Here is a 16,223-nt window from a genome sequence, read left to right as displayed (position 1 = left end):
AATAAAATACCAGATTATTTCTAAATAAACACCATTTTCATTTTACTGGCATTTCATCTTGTGGGCTGTCAGTGGGGTCAGTACTCTCCTTCTGTGCTGTTTAAATATATATTAAAACACTGGAGGAGGGGCTCTATTGGTTTGTCTTCAGTTATAACCGGTGTAATATATACTGTATATACTTAACTATATATTTCTGTCTCAGGTCAAGCAGACTGTGAAGGATTGGATGGGATGAAACCTATCTTCCTCTCATATTCCTTGTTATGCTTTTCAGATAAAATCTAAACACACCCATTCAGTTTTTCATATAGTCTGATTGAAAGTTAAATACATAAGATCCGAACGACAGTATTTTCTTTATCCAAAATATTTAGGTGTTTGTTTGTTTGTTTATTGGTTTGTTTATTTAGAAAATTTATTGGTCACCCATCTTACCTCAGGGTAACTCTGGGCAACTTACAAATCATAAAAAAAATAAAAATTGTATATAAACATAAAAGCATGAATAAAACACTACACACAACCAAATACAGTGCCCCAACTAAAAGATGGGCAGGGCGGGAGCAGGATGGGAGGGGGAGGGAGGATCTGTTGTTAATCAAACAACCACCTCCACTGGGATGATCCCACAGTGGAGCCCCAATCCAACTGGCAGAGCCAGGTCTCTAGGCTCTTATAGAAAATTGGGAGGGTTGCAGCCAACCTCACTCCAGGTGACAAGGTGCAATGGCAGAGAAGACCCTTTTCCTGGACTCTGCCAGACAGAATACTCGGGCAAAAGGTTTAGGTTTTAGGTTTTATTTGATTTATATACCGCCCTACTCCTGAAGGACTCAGGGCGGTGAACAGCCACAAGATAAAATACATAAATACAAAATTTAAAAGCAAAGTAAAACTGAATTAAACAATTTTACCCAAGACAAATTTAAAACACCCCAATAATTAAGAACAGATTAAAATTTATATTTTAAAAGGGAAAAGGGAAAAAGGGAAAGTTAGGCCAGGCCAGTCTGATGGAATAAAAAGGTCTTGAGAGCGTGGCGGAAGGTGCGCAGATCCGGGATCCTCCGTATCTCCGGGGGGAGCTCATTCCAGATAGTAGGTGCCCCCACAGAGAAGGCTCTCCCCCTGGGGGCTGCCAGTCAACATTGTTTGGCCAATGGCACCCGGAGGAGCCCCTCTCTATGAGAGCGTACCGGCCAGTGGGAGGCTACTGGTGGCAGCAGGCGGTCCCGTAAATAACCAGGTCCTAAGCCATGGAGCGCTCTAAAGGTGGTAACCAAAACCTTGAAGTGCACATTGAAGACCACCGGGAGCCAGTGCAGCTCGCGCAGGAGAGAAATTACATGGAAACACCATGTCGCTCCCATAACCACCCGCGCGGCCGCACTCTGCGCCAGTTGGAGCCTCCGGGTGCTCCTCAAGGGGAGCCCCATTTAGAGAGCGTTACAGTAGTCCAGGCGGGAAGTGATGAGGGCACGAGTGACCGTGCGTAAGGAGTCCCGATCCAGAAAGGGACCCAACTGGCGAATCAGGCGAACCTGATGAAAAATCCTCCCGGTCACGGCCGTCAAATGCTCTTCTAAAGACAGCCGTGAATCCAGGACGATGCCCAAGTTGTGATTTGCCAGTGATTTGCCCCCAATAGTCAGTGATGGCACCAACTGATTATATCGGGACGTCGGAAACCACAGCCACTCGGTCTTGGATGGGTTGAGCCTGAGCCTATTCCTCCCCATCCAGATCCGCACGGCCTCCAGGCACCGGGACATCACTTCAAGGGCATCGTTGGGGTGGTCCAGGGTGGAGATGTACAGCTGAGTGTCGTCAGCGTACTGATGGTACTCCACCCCAAAACCACAGATGATCTCGCCCAGCAGCTTTACATAAATGTTGAACAGAAGGGACGAGAGGACCGACCCTTGTGGCACCCCGAGGCACCTTGAGGTTGACCTCTGCCCCCCTGCCAACACAGACTGCAACCGGTCGGAGAGAAAGGAGGAGAACCACCACAAATAGTGGCCCCCACCCCTAACTCTTCCAACCGGGGCAGCATGATACCATGGTCGATGGTATCAAAAGCTGCTGAGAGATCTAGTAGGACCAGGACAGAGGAGCAACCCCTGTCCCGAGCCCTCCAGAGATCATCGACCAACGCGACCAATGCCATTTCCGTGCTGTACCCAGGCCTGAAGCCCGACTGGAACGGATCCAGATACATCGTTTCATCCAGGTGCTGGGGGAGCTGTTGCACAACCACACTCTCAACAACCTTCACCACAAAGCGAAGGTTGGAGACCAGGCGATAATTTGACAACACTGCCAGGTCCAGGGAAGGCTTCTTGAGGAGAGGCCTCACCACCGCCTCTTTCAAGGTGGCGGGGAAGTCACCCTCAACCAATGAAGCATTTATAATCCCCTGGAGCCAGCCTCGCATCACCTCCTGAGAAGCCAACACTAACCAGGAGGGACACGGGTCCAACAAACATGTGGTCGCGTTCAGTCTACCCAGAATCCTGTCCACATCATCAGGAGTCACAGGATCAAACTCATCCCAGATAACATTCTCAAGACCTGCCTCAGTCATCCCCCCTGAAACTACCCAGTCGGAGTCCAGGTCTTCCCAAATCTGAGTGATTTTGTCATGCAGATACTGTACAAAGTCCTTGGCTCTACCCTCCAAGGGTCCTCCCGCACTCCCTGGTGGAGCAAGGAGTGGGTCACCCTAAACAGGGCAGCCGGGCGGTTATCTGATGATGCAATAAGAGCAGCAAAATAATTACACTTTGCTGCTTTTATCACTACTAGGTAATTCTTAATATGAGATCTTACCAGTGTCCGGTCAGATTCAGAAAGGCTGGCCTTTCTGACGTTCTTTAGGCGTCTTTTCTGGCGCTTCATCTCCCTTAGCTCCTCACTAAACCAAGGAGCCAGATGAGATCAGTGCCGGGTCAGAGGCCGCAAAGGCACGACCCGATCCAGAGCTCCAGCGGCCACCCTATCCCTGCAGCATGCCTCCTCTGCTGGCATGGATGGGATAGGTCAGTCCCAGTGGAATAAGACGATCCCTCAAATAGCCTGGACCCATGCTATGAAGGACTTTAAAGATGATTACCAACACCTTGAATTGCACCTGGAAGCAAACTGGCAGCCAATGCAGCTTGCAGAGAAAGAGTGTTACAAGGGCCATTCTTGGTAAGCATATTTCATTTCATTTTATTGGTAAAACTTCATGCTACATTTTGAACTAAGTATTTTAAAAGGTATGAGGATAATTTTTTGAGATATTTCCTCTTTGTCAAAATTTCCTATTTGTAGTTGTGTTGCACTATATTGGGAGAGAGCTCAGTAGCAAAAAAAAAAAAAAGGCAATGTATATAAAATAAAATAGCAATAGCAATAGCACTTAGACTTATATACTGCCCCATATACAGCACTTTCTAAGCAGTTTACAATTTCAGGGTCCTCATTTTATTGACCTTGGAAGGATGGAAGCATAAAAAGTGCTCTGCATACAAAAAGGTTATTTGGCGAAAAGAATTTAATTATGTGAGTAGTCTTATGGTTTCAGAAGCCTCCCTGTTTTTGTGCTGCTTCTTTTTTTTTTAATGCAAAAACCTGGCTTCTCATCAAAACCATAACCCCCAAAGAAAGAAGCTTTGTTGCTGCTATTTTAATGTGTCCTCTATTATAAAATCCTTACTAGGTGTAATAATAACATAAGATTAATTAACTGACAGTTGCTTTTTGTGAGTTTGCTATAGCAGATGTTGCAAACAAACAAATGAAAAAGAGGATTTTCCTAAACGAGAAGACATAATTGGCAGCTCTGCTTGGCAACTATCAGTAACATCTTCTCTTCTTTAGCAAAGCAATGGCCCTGTAGCGAAGAGTGAAAGATAAAGCTTCTGAAAGTAGTTAACCTGATGGGAACATGTGTAATGATGTGGATTTAAAAGTATATATTTTCATGATTTCCTAAGCTTGAATTCAAGGCACTTAACACTCTATACAGCTTAGGGCCTGGATAACTCTGAAACTGCCTTCTCCAATTTAATCTGCTCATCAGACTGTTTTGAGTAGACAGCACGCTTATAGTATCATAGAGCTGGAAGGCACCTTGGATGTATTCTAGTCCAAGCCCTGTCCAACCTAGAAGACCTTATTGCATCCCAGACATGGCTATTGAATACCTCCAGCCATGGAGCACCTAGGAGCAACACCAGGAGGCAAGCTGTTCCATTAATTAATTGTTCTTATGGGAAGGAAAGTTCCCCTTAGTTCCAGATTGGATCTTTGTTTAACAATTTTCCACCCATTGCTTTTTGTCCTGCTCTCAGGTGCTTTGGAAAATAAGTTAACCCCCTCCTTCCTGTGATAGCTACTCAAGTACTAGAAGCCAGCTATTATGTCACTCCAATCCTTCCCTTCCCTTCCCTTCCCTTCCCTTCCCTTCCCTTCCCTTCCCTTCCCCTCTTCTCTTCTCTTCTCTTCTCTTCTCTTCTCTTCTCTTCTCTTCTCTTCTCTTCTCTTCTCTTGTCTTGTCTTGTCTTGTCTTGTCTTCATACCTAATTCCCTTTACTGTTCATCAAACTATTTAGCCTCTAGACCCTTATCATCTCTGTAGTTTTTCTGGGGCCTCATCATCTTTTTTACACTGAGGTGACTAGAACTGGGCACGTTATTCCAAATGTGGCTTCACATAGAATGGTACTTTTACTTTTTGTGATCTTGAAGCTATCCCTCTGTTGATGCAGCCTAGGACTGTGTTGGCCTTTTTTGGAGCTGCAGCACGCTGCTGGCTCATATTTAAGTGATGGTCTACTGTGACACCTAAATCCCTATCACAGATACTACTGCTGAGCCAAGTACCATTTGATTATTTTTCTTGCCTAAATGCAGGACCACTGAACTGCATCTTGTTGGACAGGAACCAACACTCAAGTCTGTCAGGGTCCTTCTGAATCTTGAATCTATCTTTCAAAGTGTTGACAATTTTCTCCAGGTTGGTATCATCTGCTATTTTGATGGGTTCTGCCTCTGTCCCCTCATCTAGACCATTTATGAAGACGTTGAAGAGCACAGGGCTCAAGGCAAAACCTTGAGGTACCCCACTGCATGTATGTGCAAAAGGCTCCAAATCTAAAGGAATGTCTTTTGCTGGGACTCCATGCTTAAACCTTCCTAGTGATAGTTCTGTCTTTAGACAGTCTCTCTCTAGATATTTAGACTGCACCATCCCTCTTACATTTTCAAAAAGCCATAAAAACCTGGCTCCCCAGAGACCAGGACTGAAATCCAGCAGGTTCAAACAGGTTCTGGAGAACCGGTAGTGGAAATTTTAAGTAGTTCAGAGAACCGGCAAATACCACCTCTGGCTGGCCCCAGAGTGGGGTGGGAATGGAGATTTTGCAATATCCTTCCCCTTCCACGCCCACCAAGCCACGCCCACAGAACCGGTAGGGAAAATTTTCGGATTTCACCCCTGCCAGAGACCATGATGTGCTTCTTAATGATTAGGTAGAAGGATAAACAAATGGAGCTATCAGGGTACACATACAAATGTACACCCATATTCACATATCTCATTCTTTGAGACTGTTAGACAACATATCTTAGAGAGGTAGTTGTGTTTCTATATTGCAGCAAGCAAAGAATCCTGTTTCAAATTTAAGACTTAAGAAGTATATGAACCTATAAACTTCTGTAAGCTTCAATTCGCTTTGTGATATTTACATAGAAAACAGCAGTTTAGAAAACAATTTTCCCAGTTCAGACAGTAATTGTTAGATTTGCTCAATAGCATGTGTTATGTAACTCATTTTGAAAACTATATAGATAAAGCAGTAATATAAAGGAAACAAGTTTTCAGATGTTTTCTTATTCAGGAAAGTAAATTATTCAGGCAGAAGAAGGATCAATGTACATGAAGAAGAAGGCGAAGAAAAGAACTGAGCTTTTGACAAAGACAATCACCTTCATGTTTAAGGATGTAAATTCAAAAGCTTCATGCTGAGGTTGTGCGGTGCTTTTGATTAAATCTCTGAAAGGTGTTTCAGATTATGTAAAACCACAAATGTAGTGCCTGCCTCCAGTGGTGGGCTGCAAATTTTTAAACAACTGGTTCTCTGCCTTAATGACTGGATGGGTGGGCGTAGCTGGGTGGGCGTGGCTGGGTGAGTGTGGCTAACTTGATGTCACGTCGAAGGGTGCTTCGCCTCACCCACTGTCTCATGACCATGGGGATGCTGCAATGGTCGTAAGTGTGAAAAACGGTCATAAGTCCCTTTTTTCAGTGCCCTTGTAACTTTGAATGGACACTAAATGAACTGTTGTAAATCAAGGATTACCTGTACAAAAATACAAAAAGCTTCTTTGCTTGCAAAAAACTGCCCTAAATACCAGTCATTAGATTAGAAATGGGGGAATATACACTGAAGATCAATGAGTCACAGCTGTCATGGAAAGCTAAACCATTCTGTCTGAATACCTTCCTTTTCCTCAGCAATACCTGCAACCCGAGTTACAAATCAGGCAGGTTGCCAGAGGAATTAAAATAGTTAAAATACAAGGATAACTATCAGCAGCCAAGTTACTCTTGCTCATAAAGTGAAACCCTTTAGTAGAGAGGTCATTTAAACTCTCCAGAAAGTGGGTGGGCATATTTGGGCTACAAAGTGCCAAGCTAAAGAAACAAATTAACATCTTGAGTGAGGGCTAATCCCATTCTGCCTTTGTTCAGATCTTGCTGCAGGAAATTTTTGCCTATGAATAGAGCTATCTATCTCTTTATCTCTTAAGTGCTGACATCTTCTGTGGGCTATTAAGGAAGGTGGGGGCTGCTTTCTCCCTCTAAGAAAACATGTTTCTCTATTTCTAATCCAGGGAAATATATTCTTCCTTTTTAATATTTCTCAAAATATTTCATTCTTCTAGGAGAGGGGTGGGTGCTAACTTTCTACAATTGGTGCCATGTTACTATGCCATATTATCATGAGAGCGAACTATAACAAATTGGAAGGAGGATCCACTTATTATCAGTGAGCAATCATGTGCCTTGCCCACTCTGAAGCAATCCAAGAGACTCCTGTCCCAAAGTTGCTTTTTCAAGAGGCAACTGGACTTTCTGGAAACCAAGAAAGTCCAGTTGCGTCTTGAAAAAAGTACCTTTGGGACAACCATGACCTGAGGGAATCACCATAGACAAGAGACTCCTGTGCTCAGTGAACTGACAAAGCATAGTTTCCCACCCAGGAGAAGCAATCATTAGATCCATTTGCACCACTTAAAGATACCAGCTGGTCTCACGCATCTCACAAGATATCCTTAGGTAATCATCCAGATTTAAGGAAAGATCACATGCCCCCAGAAATGCAGTAAAAAAATCAGACAGAATGCCAAGCTTGCATCCTGCCTCTCAGACATTTCTTCTATGGCTATGCCAACCCTTCTGTAAATAGCTGTTCCAGCCATGTTGGAAGTATACTCCAAAAAGCTTAAAACAACCCATTAACAACCTTTAAGAAAGTCAAGCCCCAGGAATAAAAGTACCACAAAAAACTCCGGGGTGGGGGACGACTCCTGAGAAGCTCAGTCTACAGACAGAAAGTCTGAGCATAAGGCTTGCAATGTAACAAGCTTAACCCAGAGGCAGTTTCTGAAAACACTTAAAGCAGCAGGGCAATTAAGATCAGGATTAGGCTAGAAATACCGGCATACCAGAATGTTTCCCTCCTGCCTCCCCTTGCAGGATTAGCCCTGTAAAGTGGGAAAAGTTTTCTCCAACAATCAGTTCTCCGAACTGCTCAGAAAATTAACATCCAGTTTGGGAGAACCAGTGCGAACCGGTAGTAGTCCACCTCCGCCTGCCTCCAACATTTTAAGACAGTGTGTGATCCCTGAGAAATGTGTAAATGTTGTAAAGGGTTACAGACAATTATAGTTGTCCTCTTGCACACTCCAAAGCAACTATCAGAGGCTGAATTTAAAGTATTGCATAGCCCTCCTTCTTATTGATAGCACATACATTAATCCATGTACAGATACTAATCCATGTTGTATTTCCTGTCCCCATTCAAGAAAGGTTTTTTTGAATTTCCTCCTTCCAAATAAGTATGGTGTATTTTTAATCTTTGGTTAAACCTAAGGATGTTCTATCACAGGGGTGTCAAACTCAAGGCCCGGAGGCCAGATCTGGTCCATGGGGTGCTTAGATCTGGCCCACGGGGCTGCTCTGGGAACAGCAAAGGACTGGCCCATGGTGCTCTGCCAGGGAAAATGGAGCTCAGGAGCCCATTTTCACTGGCAGAGTACTCGGGCAACCACAGGCACCCCCGACACTAATGACGTTGAACTGGCCACGCCCACCCTGGCCATGCCCACCCTGGCCCCCCAAGGTCAAACACAATGAAATTGAGTTTGACACCCCTATTCTATCAGTTTGGGATTAACTTGGATGACTTCATCATGCTTATAGCCGCTAATGTCTCTGATATGGACATTAAGTTTGACCTAGATCATATTTTAATGACTTTGTATTTAATTTAACTTAATACTTTTAGCTAGTTTTTCCTTTAGGTTTTTACTCACCAGATATTTTTTTCAAACTTGTTGCTTAGGAGACCTATTTTAGTTTGAAATTAACTATTAACTATAAATCCAAAAATATTTAGAAAGTAAGGTTAGATGAACCTGATGTTCTTAAGGGCCCCATTGTTGTTGAGAGCTTGAGGGCTTCCAACGTCTCCTGGACCTCAGACCTGCTGGTCAATTGCTCTCCTACAGTCTCTTCATTAGAAGCAGCCATCTGCTTCATTATAACATTCCTGCTTTTTTGTTTTTAAAGTATACAAATCTTTACCTGAGGATTTTCATTTTAAACCTTCATATTGTTAAGTTTAAAACTCTTCTGATCATAGTCACCATGCTTCAGCTTAATATATTGTCCAGTGCTTAGGAGGTACATGTTAGTAATTCACAAACTAGATAATTGAGCTAAAATGTCTTCTAGCAATAGATTTCTTTTGAAATATTTAATATTCCCTTTCTGTAGAAGGAAGGATAAGAGGATCATCTGAGCAGTAGGTTTTTGAATTTCCTTCATAGCAATCTAGGCATAAGAAAAATCTCTATATTCAAAGATAAATATTTTTGCATGCAAGTTGCTAGAAATAATCCATGGATTCGCTATAGCATGTTCAACCTGAAAAAATTCTGTAGTCATTTGTATGACCTTGCTACGGCCTAAAAGATAAAAAAAGTTATTTTGTTATTTATAGTGTATGATAGCCTTCAATGTTTTTACCTAGTATGATAATTCTTGTTTATAAAGTATACAAGAGCCACATGCCCAGATTAATATATCTACTATGATCTTTGCCAAGAAAAAAAATAGGACAAGTGTAATCATCATGTCATTCTAAGAATCTTTTAGTAATCTCAGTCATTATATGCTGATTGTCTGGATTATGCATAAAACACTTCGTGTGTGTGTGTGCATTTAAGTTACAACAGACTCTGGAAACTGCCAAGATAAGACTGCAGTTTTCTTGAGAAGATTTCAAAAATAGTTTGCTTCCTAGGGATGAGAGAGACTGAGTGTCCCAAAGTCACACAGCTGTGCATAAACTGGGACTAGAATTCATTATCTGCCAGTTTTAGCCTGGCACCTTAACCACTATACCAAACTGGCGGTTAAGACACTGTGGTTGGGGTTAATTCTATTTTTCTTTCAATGACTGCTACCAAAAATTGTGGTGGGAGCTGCTTGCTTGAATATAGAACCCATTGTTTGCAATGAGGGTTTTTTTTTCCCCCTGGAAAGTAAGCAACTGGAATTAAGCACTGGTTTCTGGCAAAAAACATCTATCAACTCATGATAGATTGCTTAGCAAATTTCCAATGAACCTACTGGACAACCTAGATTCAAAGTTCCAATGGTTGCTCCTCCCCCCTCCATCTGCCTGCCCCCCCCCCCGCAGTCAACATGAGTGCACTTTGGATCGGGGTGGGTTCCAATTTTTTTTACTACCGGTTCTGTGGGCGTGGCTTATTTGGTGGGTGTGACTTGGTGGTCATGTGACTGAGTGGGCGTGGCCAACTCAAAGTCACTCACGGCAAGATGGGGCGGCACCTTGCTGTGAGTGACATCAAGTTGGCCACGCCCACTCAGTCACATGACTGATGCTGTAGAGACAGAACGATTTCCTGTGTACCTTCCCCTGACCCTTGGGCTGATAAAATAAAAGCCTGCCTGCCTAGCAGCCCAAACTGAAAAATGAGGGCGGGGGGGGAAACGCTTCATGTCTAGAAAAACAGCCTTTCTTTTAATTGCCTCATCAAACCACAAACTCCTCCGATCAGGGCTTCGGTCTCTGAGTAACGGGTCGGACGAAGAGTGGGGAAGTGACTAAAGGGGGATAGAGGGACAAAGCCCCTTTAACGTGGATGCACATAAAAAAAGGGTGGAATTTTGACAAACTTCTCCCCCAAGACCAAGAAGAGATTCATTTCCCACTCGCCCTCCCCCCACACAACATTTCCAAGAGCCTCCAAAATTGCAGCAGCTGCTGCTCCTTGCCTCTCCTGTCCCGGAAGTGGAACCAGGCGCCGTTTCCTTCCCCAAGTCATTGTTGGAGCATCATAGATCTAAGGAAAAGTCTTCCAGCTCTTCACAATCAACTTTAAGAGAGGTGAGAAGCCAATGCAAAAGAAGCGGCAGCAGAGCCGACAGGGGTGTGTGTGTGTGTGTTTGTGTGTGTGTGTTTGTCCTTCTGTGGTCCTCTCCCGGGGGACAGCCAGGGCTTCACTGCCTCCTCTTTCGTTCAGAGGGGCTGCCTCCAAGTCCTTGCAAAGGGATAAACACACACCCACACACCCACACCCACACCCACACACCCTGCCCTGTCACCTCCACTGCTGCTTCTTTTGCATTGGCTTCTCACCTTTCTTAAAGTTGATCGTGAAGAGCTGGAAGACATTTCCTTAGATCTCTGACGTTGCACAATGACTTGGATGTCCACCCTCCCCCAGCACCGCCGCTGCTCCTGCCCCTCTCACCTCCAGCACAGCGGCTCCATCTCCCTGAAGGGCCGCCTGCCCACCCACTGGCCGGGCTGCAAGGCAGGCAAGCATGGTAGGGTCATCGGGACGGGAGCTAGCTAGCTGAGTGGCCCCAACATGCTTGCCTGCCTTCCCGATGGTCCCCATGGCCAGGCCCTCTTGCTTACCTTCCTCCCCCATCACCGCTTCTTTTTTCGGCTGCTTACCTTCCACGGCGGCTGATCCAGAGTCGGGAAGGCAAGCTAACCCGAGTTTTTGGCAGCCCCTAGCCAGCTGCCACTGCTGGAAAGTGGCTGGCCAGAAAGCCTCTGAAAAGGCTTTTTTGCCAGGGACTTTCTCCACAGGCTGCCAAAAAGCATCTGCTGTTGTCGCCATGTTCTTTGAGCATGCACATTCCATTGGACTTGCAAGGATGTGCATGTGCAAAGAACATGGCAGTGATGAACATGGCAGCCGCGGAACTGGTTCGGGGGCGTGGCCAGGCAGGAATTACTACCGGTTCTCCGAACGATGAGAGATTTTTACTACCGGTTCTCGAGAACCAGTGCGAACTGGGAGCAACCCACCACTGCTTTGGATGTTCAGAAACTTGGTCACATGACTACATTTTACAATAGTTTTGCTGACAATCCGCATTTACTTCCAGTTTTCAGCAAAACTGTGATCATAGCGAATCATTGGTTTGTTTAATAATCATGACATTTGCTTAACAACTGCAGTGTTTGCTGAATGCCCATGGATTTGCTTAACAAGCATAGTTTATTTGCTCACCGACTGACACAATAAAGGACTTAAAATTGGGTTGGTCACTTAACCAATCTGCTTTATGATAGCAATAGGACTTAAACTTATATACTGCTTCATAATGCTTTACAGCCCTCTCTAAGCGGTTTACAGTCAACATATTGCTTCCAACAATCTGGCTCCTTATTTTACCAATCTTGGAAGGATGGAAGGCTGAGTCAATCTTGAGCTGTTGAGAATCAAACTGCTGGCAGTTAGGCAGAATTAGGGCAGACTCCATCATAGTCATAATTCAAGAACTATCCGTAAAGTATCAGTAAATGCAGGCTGGTTGTCAAGCAACAAAATGATCATGTGACCACAGAGGTTGGGTTTGGATGTTGGAACTTTGAATTTGGATTGTTAGTACCATTTTTGGGGGTATAACTTCAAATGGTCACTAGGCAACCAGTTGTTAAGCAAGGGCTACCTGTATGTGTATGCAAAACTGGTAATCTAGAAATTTTATTTGCGGCATAACAAGTACATGATAGGCCCTGACATGACTAGGACATGATTATAAATGACACACAAGTTGTTACCTAAAAATTGTCTTGTTGATACTTAACCTGTCCTCCCAGATTAAATATAGGGCCACTGGATGCGGCATCAATAAATGAGAAAATAACGGCCATCCACACCTTGATTGTGAATCATTCTGTGGTATGCATCAAAGAGAACTAACTGGTTGTGTTGAAGAGAAGTGAGACAAATTAAATGGATCCTTTGTTCCTGTGAAGAAAAAATAGAACTTGTATTAGCAATGTGTGCTTTAATTCTGTATAGCCTATATATTTCTCATCAAATATACGATGTGATTTTCTTGATATGTGTTGCTTCACTTCTTTTAACATTGTATACTACATTATTTTGACATCTTGCCAAATTGCTTCTCACAGAATTGCAACATGCTCAAGAATACTGATTAACAATATTCTTCTCACCACTTCTACTGTAATCAAATTCAAAATTAATTTATTCAAACAACGAGTAAAGATTTGGGATCTTTCCCTTCTAAGGAATAATTCTTCATTTCAAATAATGAGTCTAAAATGTTTTTCCCTAAGGATTATCCCACTATCTCTTTATTTTTTATCTCCTACAAGTTCTAAAACCATTATGCTAGTACAGTTGAGTATGTTAACTGTGTTCACATTTGATTTGTCTTTGATTTATGTTCTATATAAGAATTATGTGACTTTGCTTTTGTCCCTTCTGGGTTCAAGAAATCAGTAACTTCCTGTAACCTCTAGATTGGAAATAGGAAACCAATTATTGGAATTTCTTGGGTGAGTTTTCTACTACTAGGCCTGAATGTTGTCCTTTTTGGCTCATAAAAATAGAGTCTATCAAGGCATTACCACTTCTGATCATAAATATATTTAGATCATTCATGATAAAGTGTCTTCATATATCTTCTGCTGCTTGTAGAGAAAAAGATTATTCTAACACAGTTCAATTTGTCCGCAGTTCTCCCACATTATAAATGGATTTCTGATTCTGGGAAGGACAAAAAAAGTAACAAGAGTGAGGTGTGACCTCAATTTTATGTATTGATGCTTCCTTTTATAATTAAGAATATTTTTAAAAGAACCTTTTTGGCATCCCATTGTTGTGGAAGTTTGGAGATTATCTTTAATTTTCTTTAAAATTCAAAATATTAGTCAATTGTATAACTTTCATCAAAATGTAAGTGCTCAAAGAGTAAAGGATTTTTTAAAGCCTGTCTTTCACAATACAATTCTCTATGTTTTTTAAAAAATGTCTATTATTTGTTAAATTTAATTTAAGTCCAGTTAACAGACTTCATGCTGGAATTCTATAAATAGGGGAATCAGTATCTCACAATAGGACACCAGTTAATATTCGTTTGCCGTTCAAATAACAAATAGAATTGTCCTTTACTAAGCTTTAAAGCAGAAAAGAAAATCTTCACATTATCCTATTGATAAGTCCAATGCTCACTGAGATAGCTTCTCCTATATAACTCCTTTGTTGTATTTCAAACTCTAATAAATGGGTATGATGCCAGGAATACAAAGTGAGTGGTTATCTTATTAAGTAAAACTCGCAAGCTGCTTTTTTTTTTTTTTTTGCCAGAATTAAAAAAACAAATGTGAGCATCCAATGCTTGGCAATAAAGCAGCTCTCTGTCACGCTTAATATTTTAATGAAGGTGAAGGAAGGTGGACAATAATGAAAGAGTCAAGTAGCAGTTAAAATATTAAGAATTGTAGCAAATAGGAGCCTACAAAATTACATATTGCAGATAATGGTATAGACTAATCATACAAGTTATATATGACTTCAGAGGGGAAGTAGAGTCTGGAAGCCTCTGAATAGCAATAGCAAAAATTACACAGAGATTTCCATGATCTACCAATGACAAACAGGATGCTGAATTCAATCAGGGGTGACGAACAACCCAAAAATAAGGGAGGGGGTATATTGAGGTAGTGGTAGTGATACCATCTTATTGATTTATATTTTTTCTTGGAGTTCAACATAAAAGTCTCTCTTCATTTCAATTCCATGCTAACTTTGTACACTATATTGACCAAGCATGAAAACATAGTAATGTAACTACACTTCATGTTTCAACTAAATGTCATAATATCATTTTCTGGTTAAATATTAACTAAACTGGACCAGAATACATCACCAAGGTCAGTGATGGTCATGCCTTGGCATGATTATGTGCTGTCTTTGCTTTATGAACCCAAATTTGTTTCTGGATAAAATTCAAGGTGTCTAGCTTCTGGGTGGCTGGCAAATTTGATCCAACAGGGTTGGTACACTATGGGTTCTTTTGATTTAGCAATTCCATCTACCAGGACAATGGATCCATGCTTTCTGAAATCCAGGTGGCTCCCACCTTAACGGCATTCTGGAGGGTCTTAAAGATCTGGATCATCTTCCAAGCTATATGCTAGGCTAGTTACCCTTATGGTAAAGAGGTAAAGAAGTTTACTTTGCTAGTCATTGCCAACTCTAGGGGCAGTGCTCATATCCCTTTCAAGGCTAGCATTGTCTGAAAATATTTCTGCAGCTGTATGGCCAGTGTGACATCACTGAGTACTGTTACCTTCTCACCAAAGTAAATACCTATTTATCTATTCAGATTTGCATGCTTTTGAACTGCTAAATTGGCAGGACCTTAGATGAGGATGGGAGCTCACCAGGGGTGAAATCTACTTACCTTCCCTACTTGGCAAGAGGATTTGTTTGCTAGTACCTCCACCTAACAATGAAGAAAAGAGTGCACTGTACTATCTTCATAGAGAAGACAAACTGTACAGATGTTGGTAAGCAATTACCTAGCATGATAAAAATAGCATTTTCCAGCCCTTAATATGCCATTAATTCCCATTATGTTGAAGAAGTGGAAGATAAGTTTGCTCATTCAGTTATAAAACATATATTCACAGTGTTCCTCAATTATGCCATAAAATATAAGAGGCTTTAAAATTAATGCATGTTAAGTTCCAGCTTCTTTGCTATTATCTGTTGAGATTTTCAGATTTTCGTAAAGTCATTCTCAATCACTGAGTTCTATAGATTTTAATGATAGCCTACACAGCTCAGATGCCATTTAGATTTCATATGGAAATAAGCCTTTCAATATTTTTGATGACAATGTTGTGCTAGAAATATAAATGAGATCATTATAAATAGCTCCTTTAGTTTGTAGATAAAGCTGAAGCCTGGTGATGGGCAACAAGTAAAGATTTTGGGAATTATTACCATAAAGAGGGTAATTCATGTTACATGTAATAGTGATAACTAAACAATGATAATATAAGTAAGTGCAAAATAATACATAATCACAGTGTGTGTAATGAGTTTATGGAGAAAATCAACCAATCTCTCCAGGCAGTATATGTATATCAATTATTCAAAGGGAAAAAGTGACAGAGCAATAATGCACACAAATGCTCAGAAGACCTAATGAATAGAACGTGGTTTGTCTCTCATCAGTAAATATTGAATTGCAGCCTCACTTGGTGAGTATCAGAGCAACCCAAGTCCCTTGATCCCATGTGGTCCACTGACTGATGTATGCATATGGCCTTGTAGTGCCCCTCAACCACAATTACCAGTCATCAGTGACATTGTGTCTTGCCACTGTGAGGGAAAGAGATACTTGAACTTTTTCCTAGAAGTAATATTTTCCTAAGAGTAATATGGAAGTGATTTGTCATTGCTGTCATCCAGAGTTTTACTGGTTTCCCAGTCAAGTATATAAGATACTCTGTTGATTTCCTACCCAAGTAATAACCAGCTTCCATTCTTAGTAGCTTTGGGGGTTTATCCACAGCTGGAAGAAAGCTGGTAAATAAATAGACTTGTTCAAATGAACTTTCCCCAAGCTTTTT

The 16,223-nt window shown here is 41.9% G+C and overlaps 1 protein-coding gene across 1 annotated transcript in view; it reads right to left on the bottom strand.

Moving 5' to 3' along the window:
• The window catches only part of LOC148115444 (uncharacterized), a 50,704-nt gene extending 39,265 nt beyond the window's left edge, over positions 1-11,439 (bottom strand). Inside the window, exon 1 of the mRNA XM_087885164.1 lies at positions 11,271-11,439. Within this exon, the coding sequence (XP_087741290.1) occupies positions 11,271-11,439 (169 nt within the window). The remainder of the gene's footprint in view (positions 1-11,270) is intronic.
• Between the last annotated feature and the right edge of the window lie 4,784 nt (positions 11,440-16,223).

The sequence above is a fragment of the Pantherophis guttatus genome, chromosome 2 (genome assembly GCF_059756535.1).
Source record: "Pantherophis guttatus breed Tessera chromosome 2, ASM5975653v1, whole genome shotgun sequence".
In the NCBI taxonomy this organism is placed as follows: Eukaryota; Metazoa; Chordata; class Lepidosauria; order Squamata; family Colubridae; genus Pantherophis; species Pantherophis guttatus.
The sequence above is the reverse complement of the archived record's forward strand: the minus strand, read 5'-3'. Positions and strand labels throughout refer to the sequence as shown.